Raw genomic sequence first — 10,938 nt, 5'->3', positions numbered from 1 at the left:
GCCGGCTTCTGGACGGTTGCTCACTGCGGCTGCTGGCCGCTCACGCTGGCTGCTGGCTACATACGGTAGCCCATGGCAACCCACTGCAGCCTACACCGTTGTCAGTGACTCACAGCAGCCCAGCTCCAGGTTGAGCGGTTGTTCAGCATCTTAGCTGTAGAGGGCATTGTCATTGGCCCTCATATGTGGGATCCGAACCGGGGCCCTCTGGCGTCCCAAGCCAGTTCTTAACCATCGCGCCACTCGGCCGCAGGCCGGTCATTTTAAATGTCAGAAACTCAAAGACTGCCGGCAGTCAGTAGGAACAAGGCATAACAGTATGCTCCAAATCGTGTTTAAAGGTTTATGCATGTTAAAGAATTGCCATTCCTAAGCACCAGCATTTCTGATTACACAACACTTCCTTTGTTGAGCGTAAAAGGAACATCTATGCGAAAAGCATCCACCCACACAAACAGCACACATGGAATGTGCACTGTCTCCTCCTAGGAGAAAACTTGGAATTTGGGGGACATTAAAAATGAAAAGTGGGGTGAAGCCAGTTAGCTCAAGTGGTTAGAGCACAAGGGGGCAGTATTCATAAGACCAAGTTTGCCAGTTCAATCCCCACATGGGCCACTGAGCTGCGCCTTCCACAACTACCATAGATTAAAAAAACTACTTGACTTGGAGCTGATAAGTCCTGGAGAAACACACTGTTCCCCAATAAAAAAATTTTTTAAATCTCTTAAAAAAAAAAAAAAATGAAAAGTGGGAAATGAATCTCTCCCAAAAGTTGTATGGCTGATAATTTTCCTCATATCTATAAAAAATATCATAAAGTGGGTCGGCCGAGTGGAGTGTTGGTTAAGAGTTGGCTTGGGACGCCAGCTCTGAGCAGCAGGGCTCCGGATCAGATCCCACATGCGGGCCAGTGATGCTGCGCCCTCTACAGCTAAGATAGTGAACAACAGCTGGACCTGGAGCTGGGCTGCCGTGAGTTGCCAGCGACGGCGTAGGCTGCAGTGGAGCTGGCCAGCAGCGGGTGTGAGCTGCTGTGAGCTGCCGTGAGCCACTGTGAGCAGCCAGCGAGTGACTGCCTCACCCGGGAAGAGCAAAATGATAATACCAACATGGGCCAGTGAAGCGACATCCTCCACAACCAGACTGAAGAACAAAAGGACAGCAACTTGTCTGTTCCCCTTCCCCAATTCCCCAACGCTGTTCCCCTCCCCCAACTCCCCAATAAAATCTTAAAAAAAAATTATAAAGCAATAAATGTACACATCCTGTAAAATGTTTAAACATCACAGTGTGTATGACGTACAAAGACCTTTACTTTTACCCTTTGGCTCCTCAAGCCAGAGAAGACTGCCGAAGAGTTTGGAGCTTTTTCTCTACAACTTTTGACTTAACATGCACTTCTGTGTGCAGGTGTCTGTGACACCCCGTTTGTCCACACTTCTTGACCCCACCATCACCCTGTCTTGGGACATTCACTGACGTCTCCTGATACTTACCAAGCACCAAGGAAGGACAAGGAGAAAGGCTCTCAACTGAGTCCAAGATCAATTTTTATTTGCAACCCCAATCCTTGGAAGGAAACAACAAAAAGACCTAACCTCTAGCAGTCTTTTCAACGAAACAAAACCAGGACCACCAGCTCAAATAAAAAGCATTATTTCATGAAGCAGCAAAACTGGCCGTCATGCATGTATGGGATTTTCGAACACGAGCCCACACAGGGCTTAACCATGAAGGCCTCCCACTGAAACTGGAGAACACAGGAGCAGACTCCAGCAGGGGCCACTGGGCACTCCCGCGTCCCCGTGGCACTCACTTGGGCCTCTGCAGGACATAGGTCAGCAGGAACGTGCGCAAGGACTCGATGCTGCCTTTTTCCAGGAGGACCCACTCACGCACGACGGCCTCCATGATGGCCGTGGCTGCCTGGAACAGGACGTAGTCCACCTTGCTGGTCTCTGCAGAGGGAAGGGGACACGTTCTTTAGACGGCAGCTCGATGTCCCGAGCACTCTGCACTTAGTAATTTTGAAACAGAACTCCGCGGACAAGGAGGAAGGTGTTTACCTGCTCTTTTTATCCAGTGACCTCGCTCTAGCACCACAAAAAGGTTAGTTCCTCTCAGGAGACACCTCAGGCAGGTGGCAGCTAATCACCGATCACAATTTTCACAAACTTTCCTCACCTCTCTTCAACTGTTACTTCCAAAGCATGAAGAACTAAAAAATAACACAGCTTTAAAAAAAATAAAAATAAAAATATAAAGCAATCGGAAAATGTCTGGGAGATCCTCACCCTGTGCAAAACAACGTGGCGTCTGCAGGACACCTTGGTAAACTTGCCCTTGAACGTTGCTACTTGTGATGAGCCGTGCTGTTAGAACGCTGCAGTCTGTCAAGGGGTGAAGCTTTCAACAGGATGACCCATCTCCAATAGCAAGTTCAGAAATCAACACAATTACATCTAGGTTATCATCCTCAAAATGTTTTTTTTTTTTTAAAAGTCACATTTACACAAGGTGAGAAGTTCTCGTGAATTTTCTGATTGCAATACTGATTAAACTGAGTAAATCCCAAAACTACACTTAGAAAGATCCAGCCTTAACTAGCAAGTTATAGTATCTGGACTAAAAACTGAATCAGGTGGGGGAAAAAAATAGAAAATTAACATACCTAAAAATATTTTATATTAATTTTCTATTCTTCTTTTATTCACCAAAACCACTACAGGCGGTTCCAAACAGCATTATCAGAAGGGAGAGACAGTCAAAATGAAGTCAAGAAAAAGTGGGAATTTTCTGAAGCTCTAAAAATAACCATCAAGTGAAACCCATTGAAAAATCTATGCTCACACTGCAGGTTATTTGCCAAGAACACTAAACTGGGGGATCTGAAAGCCATGAAACTCACTCTGGGCACAGAACGGCACCTTCAAGAATTTATCAGAAGAGCATGAAGACACTCAGGCACATCATTCTATCTCCTATTCAAGCTCAGATAATTTAAAAATCTTACAAGTGCTCTTGACACAATTAGCTACAAAGTGTGAGAAAAGGTACACCCTACATAAATTCCTACTACATTAGACTGCTACCTAGGAGTTTTGAAAATACCAAAACTAGTGGGTTGTTGGAAAAGTCATGACGCATTTTTGCAACAAAAAACAGAAAAAATATGTCATGATTTTTCCGACAACCCATTAATAAGAGGAACCAATTTGGACCTTTTTAAGTTTTATTATTCCATGCTATCTTAACATGAATTCTAATTGAGGGGATCATCAAAACTCACAAAAATTTAGAGACTTCAAAATATAATCACTAAATAAAGCAATAGCTTCCAAAAACGTGAACTTATTAATTAAAATTTCATGAGAAAAACAAAAAAGTATTTTATTCAAAGAGGATTTGAAACAGAAACCAGCTATATCTATTTAGATCACTGAAGGAGAAATATAGTCCTGAATCACAGAGGTAATTCAAATAATCTCTTATTAGAAATCTCCTTTTGAAAGAAAATGATGGCTGTTTGCCTATCTTCATATTCTATTACAACAGTAAAAATTTTAAGGACAAGAAACCTGAAATTCCTAACCATGGTTTTTTAACAAGCAAGCAAAATCTTAGGGACTCAAAGAATTTAGAAACAGAACTCCACAAAGATCATGTAATTCAATTCCTGCATTTTTACAGTTGAAGGGAACTGATGTAGCAAGAGAGAGAGAGGGGAAAGTCGAGGCCATGTGGCTGCTGTGTGCCTTGACTATGTGCCTTGAGCAGTACTGATCCACCCCAAGTGATATGCCAGTGAAGGTAAGAAGAACAAACAAGCACCTTCAGGCTTTCAGGACCAGTGGGACATGCGGGCTTCTATCTGTGCTGGGGGGACGGGAGGGGGGGGAGGAGCAAGTACAGAAGAGGAACAACATGCCATAGTTTTCAAGGTAACTCTCTTCCTTAGATACCTCTGTTTGGTGTCAAATGAAGATGTCTATTACTGCTCCTATAAGAACCTGTCTCTAAGAATGGAGGAATCTGAAAAAAGAAAGCCAAATTCCAAACTTAAAAGAAATTTTCCTAACCTAATAAATTACACTGCTTCATGAAAACTGCTCTTAGCCATCATAAACTGCACATACACATAATACGAATGTGCAAAAGTTGCTTGAAGGAACTCTAGCAGCCTGCCAAGTAGGAGACACGACTGGCAGTGTACACGAGGCTTCCTCTTGCTCTCAGCTGTAGGGACACTCAAAATGGCCAGGTCTTCAGCTCTGAGCAACAGCGGTTCGAGTCAGCCCGAGCTGAGCAGTCGCTGAGCTGCCAACAGGTGGCAGGATGGCTCAGCTAAAAAAAAAAAAAAAAAAAAAAAAAAAATGGCCAGGTCTTCACGAGGACTGCACTCATGCAGAATTTCTAACACTTCCAGGATGATTTTCCACGGACTAGGGCACTGTCTAGATCATCACTTTAGCAGGATGCTTTCACTTCCTACCACAGCAACTTCTTTAATAATAATCATGTAAATAAAATTCATTTGTATCTTGTCAGCCATCTGAAACTACAGAGCCATGAAGACAAGAGTTAAAGTGAAGTAAATAAGAAAGGAAAAGCACTCACTGCATTCCAATCAGAAAACACTTTGAAAAGAAAAACAAAGCCCTCCTTGCCCAGTTGTCAGCAATGAGTCCCCTCTCTGCCTTAAAGCGCAGGTGCCGGAAGCCCCAGAGCCTGAGTGATGGCTGCACAGGCACACCAGCTCTAGAGAGGCTCCCGTTTCATCTGTGCGGGCTACTTCTGAGACAGGAAATGAAAGAAATCTGTCTCTCCCTGAGAGAAAGGCAAAAGAATGCCATGAAGCTTGCTCTGAGAGCCGAGCTGGCCCTCACGGCAGAGCAGCAGCTCCTTAACGAGAGGGGGACGCAGCTGACCCTGCCAACTGAGAATGTCCCCAAGTGCCAAAGGCATCAGAGGTGAAGGGTCCAAAAGCGTTCTTGTGATGAAGCGCACACAGGAAAGAGCAAAGCCAGAATGAAAACAGAAGGATAAGAAGAGAAAGAAATGAGAACTGAGAAACGGAATCAGTCAAACGGGGGAGGAAGAAGTGTAAGAGGACAGAAAAGAGAAGCATCGGAGAGAAAGTCTCCCCTTTGCTAGAATGCATTACCCAGACGTTCTAGAAAATGACATATAATCCCTAGCTAAGAATGTGAAAATTCTGAATTGCGATTGACTGCCACCTGCATGAGAAGTCTTCTTAGAGGAATCAACCTTCTGTGCTGGTGGCAATTGAGCATGGAGGTAAGAGATTGTCTGTGAAGTTCAGAGTCAGCATCAGCGTAACACAGGGCTGGGCAGTACATCAATGATTATGCTCGTTTTAAACATGCCCTTGACCTCTTACACAGTTAATGTTTCGAAACCCAACTAATTTCAAATGCATGACTGGAACTAGCCATACTGGTTTTTGAAATTTTATCAGAAAAACAAGTTTTCCAAACAAGCTCAAATCATTACAAAACAATAGTACTTCATAAATGTATATAATTTTAAAAAGGAAAGCGTGGCATAAAGAAATACACTCTGATACAATACTTATAACTTAGTCAACTACTTCCCAACTCGTACAGGGTGACAAATGAGTTACAATAGACAGTCGAATGGGGTTGATGGACCCTAGCTGACAGACTTAAGGCAAACGCCATGAAAACCAGACTCCGATTTTAGGTGACGAATTTAACAAAATGGTTTTCTAAATCTAGTTGCTGAGCAATTTCCAGGCAATGAAGATGAAGCAAGGCTCCCTTAAATCTGCAACACTGAGGTTCCTGGTGTTTAGTTTTGCTTCTCTTAATTTAACACTGAGTTAAGTATTCTCCAACACGTAACAAATTTTCTTAACGCCAGAAACAAACTCACCCAAGTATAAAAAATGATGACTCAAAAAAAAACAAACAAAAAAGACTTCCTCATTTAGAATTTAAAAGGTGGTTATCAAAAAAACTGTTCCTCTAATGGTAAGGTCTAACTCCTGAGTGAGGCAGACCCGCCTTCACCACTGCTAGCTACTTGTGAACAGAAAACAGCATGTTTTTAAGCTTATCATCATTTTAGAAGACCATGTGAAATGAGGTGATGGGGTCATGACATTTACCTGACTGTTCCTACATTTGCACCTCACAACTGAAGCCAAACCCATTAAGGACAATGGCATCATTATTCCCATTTCACAGGTGAGAACAGGCTCAGAGCAAGCAGCAGGCCCTACCGGCCGAATGGCACAGTCCCTAAACCAGCTCCTGCCACTCCATCTGAGAATTCTCCTGACGGGCCTTTACACAGAGCATTTGTAACATACAACTTGAACAGTAGGTGATCTCAGCCTGGAGACCAGAGTACTGGTCGCTAGCGGGTTAAGTCTTACTAAAAGCACAAGAATAAAAGGGCAGATCTTTTAGTTCCTAATACTCAACTAGCCAATTATGTGGTCATGGAGACCTCTGCCTTTCAGAGCCTTAAATAGGGTTACAAAAAAATGGCTCCAATTAAGAAAAACAGCCAATGATAATCAGGTTATAAAACAACAATAACCAATGGAATCTCTCTCACTATTATTGAAAAATATCTAAGAGGTAGGAAACTGCATGTATGTGTATCTTAGAAAATGCCATCTTTGGAAAGAGATCATTTCTGTACATATATCACATATAAGGTACTCATAAAACATTTTTTACAAGAGTAAAAATCAATGCTTCATTTTAGGATATACAGTGATAACCTATACAGAACTAATATCTGCTGAGCAAGCTTTATACAAACTATATGGTTAAAAAAACTACGGGAAAAAAACAATTAAAAAAATATAGAAATACTCAAAAACAACCTTAATTTTAAAATACTGGGATAAGATATAGTACATTTCCATAATAAATGATATCACTTGAAAACAATTGAAAAAATATTAATTTTTTTTTCTCCACTCTTAACAGTCTTCATGTTATGGTCAATAATAAAACAAGTTATTGGACACTATATTTAGGGGAGGAAAATCCAAAAGAAAAAAAAGTTTTCTGTCTGGCTACACGGAATATCTTTAAAGCCACTTCCGTAGAATGATCACTAATGAATACCTGTAACTGTACAAACCCGCTTACTTTAAAAGAAATTTAAAAGATCTAACTTTGAAGACAGAAAAACTAGGTTTGATTACACAGCAATGTCTATAAAGTGAATACTTACCCAAAATATGCTTGCAAACGGCAAATGGCGATTTTGATTTCCTAAACGATAAGAATATGTGCTCTGCATGTTGGCGCTGTTCATTGTTGACCATGGAAGGTGGTGCCTTGACAGTTAAAACGAAACAAACAGAAGAACAAAGCACACTTGTTTAATGAGAAAGCTTGAACACCAGCAATCCTTCTACCCATAACAAGAGAAAATACCTGCACTTTCAGGGGGCAATGGGAGAAATTCTTACTTACTTACTTTTTTAGGAACTGTAATATAAAACTTCATCACAAATATATAAAAGTTTCGGGGAAAAGAGAGAAATGCCTGGCAAGGTTTAGGTCAGAACCCTTTACAGTTGCCTACACTTTAGAAATGATACTTCCCTAACTATTTTTTGTATTTTTTAAAAACACAGCTAACTTACTGCCTTTTATTCTAAATTATACCACTCCATCTAACTTGACCAAGTTCAAATAATTCTGAAATTTTTTAGCACTGGTGAAATTGAATCCAAAGTTACTAAAAATTGATTTCTAAAAGATAGAAGTATTATCAGATAATTCTACTCAAGTTTTCTAAAATAACAACTAAACCAGAAAAAACAGGCAACAGTAAAGCCTGGAACTCTTCTCTGAATAATAAATTAATCATCCAGAAAAGCCAGACATATCTTAACAAAACAACTTCTAAAGTCTGCCCAGGTTTCTCAATTCCATTTCATTCTGGAAAGAACACTCTCTGAACTAGACCTACCTAAGTACACTGTCCCCTTACATGGCTTGGTTGTCTTTGACCCATGTGGAGAATAGACGCTGCTTGTAAAGCCTACCAATCAAAGTATCAGAATTCTCAGTTTGGGAGAGGAGAGGAAGGGCAACTGGGAGGAAAAGAAACCTTTGTTATTGTAACCAAAATAAAGTAGGGAAATCCTAATTTCAACTATATTTGAAGAATCTGGAAGATGAAAAACATTTGCAACCAAGTACATTACATCAATATTCATTATAAACTATGTCAATTATGCAACATTAGTCATTCTAACTTCTTTTAAAATAGCAAAAGAAAGATGTGCATCCACGAGAAATTAACTAACTGTGATGCTCTGGCCTAAAGGAATTCTTATAATTAGTTAACGCCTGCTCACAGTACTATTCCTAATGATCAAGCGCCCTCTACAGCTCTCTAGATAAAAATGCAAACACTTCCAATAAAGAATTGTGTTACTTTTTAAAACGTTTTACTGTGGCTGGAGAAGTGGTGCGTTGGTTAGAAGTTGGCTTGGGACGCCAGCTCTAAGCAGCAGGGTCCCCATTCAGATCCCACAAGAGGACCAGTGACGCTGCGCCCTCTACAGATAAGATGGTGAACAACAGCTCAACCTGGAGCTGGGCTGCCGTGAGTTGCCGGTGACGGCATAGGCTGCGGTGGGGCTGGTGGGCAACTGGCTTGAGCTTTCGTGACCTGCAGTCCAATGACCGGCGAGTGACTGCCTCACTGGGGAAGAGCACAATGATAATACCAACATGGGCCAGTGAACCAACATCCTCCACAACTAGACTGAAAAACAAATGGACAGCAACTTATCTGTTCTCTTCCCCCAATTCCCCAATAAAAATCTTTAAAAAAATAAATAAATAAAATAAAGTACAGGTCTGAACATAATTTTAGTATAACAAAGAGTGGTATTTCATTTTTTAAATATCAGATTTCATCAACAATGAAGTATAATATAAAAGATAAGGTAGATACATAGAAAGAAAGAAAAGAAGGATCTCACTATCCCTCACACAACAACCCTATGAGGTAGAGGCTACTATAATCCCCATTTTACAGACGAGGAAACTTGTATCAGCCAAAAACATGTACACTGATAGTCTGATTCATTCACTAAAGGTTTGAAGTTAATGATAAGATTTTGCTCAATTTTCAGTTTTCTATCTATAACTTCTCCTTAAACCTCTGGAGCGCCTATCAAAATATAAATGTAAATGCTGAAGGACACACTGTGTTACTTTTTAAATGAGTGGGCCTTCCATTCCCAATGGTACTGCTGACTAGACACCTTGAACAACTCTTCTGCTAAAACCAAATAAAAATGGTGAATAAACTATTTCCAAAGAAAGTTAAGTGTGTTGCTGAGCTTACAAGAAATTAAGGAATCCTCACAACCTAAAAAAGAAGCAAAAGCAGGGGTCCCAAAACGAAAGCAAGCACACTTGCATGTACCCTAGAGACACGTGTCAACTCCGAGTGACCTGGGGTCTCCATTGTGACAGCTGCCCACGGTGCAGAAGACAGGAGGTATAGCCGTGGCCCTAAGGTTAGGCTCTAACAGGACATCCCTCCACATAAAGTATCAGTGTAAACTATTAAAAACAAAAACAGATTTGGATCATTACACAAGAATTACTTCATTACCCAATATTCTGTGACAAGAGCCTGAGTTTTCTTGTTTTGCTAAAAGGCCACTCCTTATTCCTTTATGATATCTGTGTAAAAAACTTTCTTGAAACAGTTCATAAGTGGACAAACGTTAAAGGTAGGTGTATATATGAAGGTGATAATAACTCCATTGTCTTAATCATTCTATTTGTCATTTATAAACATGAAAATGACATAATTATGAAGCAAAGAATATGGCCATTTTCATCAATATTATGTGTCATCAATGTTTTCAAAAGTATTGTCTTGTGATGATTCTAATGCAAGAAAAGGAATCGGAACAATAAGAAAGAAGCTACTAAAGATGCATTTGATACGTCAGATCAGTAATCATTTGACAGTGGGAAAGCAACAAGCAGAAGTAATGACAGAACCTAAGAGGATTAATTGAAATCGAGTCAGTATTTACAAACCTGAAGGTGAATGCAGAGAGACAGGCAGCCACACTCTGACCTGTGCTGCCCAGTATGGCAGCCAACCCCCACACTCTACCTGTGGCTGCTGGTGGGGGGTTCCTGCGGTGCACTCAATACACTGCCAATGTTTCACAGCCACACATGGCTCCAGGTACCATGTGGGAGAGTGCAGACACAAACCGTTCCCACCCCACACAAGTTCTGTCAGCTACTACTCTAGGAGACATTTTCTTAATCCAACAAGTGTTTGGTGAGTGCTTCCTATAAGGTTATCTTGATTTATGTGCTTTGATACAATGTTCCTTGATACATTAAAGTACAAAATAACAGCATTTATAGAACACTTACTATGTGTCAGGCATTATACTAAACACTTGCCTGTCAATGTAAATGGAATCATTTAATCTTCACATTAAGTGTATTTTTCTATTCAGAGATGAAGAAGCAGGCACACAGGTTAAATGACCTGGCAAGAGCTACACAGCCAATGGCAGGCAGCCTGGCCCCAGGCCCTGGATGTTGCTCTGCCTTTCCTCCGGACATTCACTCCCTCTCCCTGTGGGATTCCCAGGCCACAGGGTGAGTGCTCTAGTATCACAGTTGATTAGGTCATGGTCATTCTGCTGACTTGCTCTCTAAGGAATTCTCTAACCTCTGCCACAAAAACACAAAACAAGACAGACCAGCTTTATAAAATTATTAATCTTATTCAGATTGGAGTCAAATAATCTTATATTAAAACATGGATATATCGGGCCGGCCAAGTGGCTCAGTTGGTTAAGAGCTCGCTCAAGAGTTTGAGCTCTGAGCAACAGCGGTTCGAGTCCAGCCCGAGCTGAGCAGCCGC

The 10,938-nt window shown here is 41.0% G+C and overlaps 1 protein-coding gene across 5 annotated transcripts in view; it reads right to left on the bottom strand.

The window, feature by feature from the left end:
* The window catches only part of XPO4 (exportin 4), a 97,449-nt gene that overhangs the window by 73,400 nt on the left and 13,111 nt on the right, over positions 1-10,938 (bottom strand). For 3 of the 5 annotated variants that reach the window (XR_002125139.1, XM_019652397.1, XM_019652398.1), the window contains exons 2-3: positions 7,240-7,345; positions 1,820-1,961 (exon numbers count right to left, since the gene is read on the bottom strand). Coding sequence is in view for 4 of the 5 variants with exons in the window: in XM_019652397.1 (XP_019507942.1) it covers positions 1,820-1,961; positions 7,240-7,345 (248 nt within the window). In the remaining variant the exon portion in view is untranslated. Of the gene's footprint in view, positions 1-1,819; positions 1,962-2,069; positions 2,238-7,239; positions 7,346-10,938 lie in introns of those variants that run through there. The other 2 variants (XM_019652401.1, XM_019652399.1) reach the window with 2 other exon arrangements.

Source organism: Hipposideros armiger, unplaced genomic scaffold, assembly GCF_001890085.2.
Source record: "Hipposideros armiger isolate ML-2016 unplaced genomic scaffold, ASM189008v1 scaffold_178, whole genome shotgun sequence".
NCBI lineage: Eukaryota > Metazoa > Chordata > Mammalia > Chiroptera > Hipposideridae > Hipposideros > Hipposideros armiger.
This window is presented reverse-complemented; position numbering and strand designations above follow the sequence as displayed.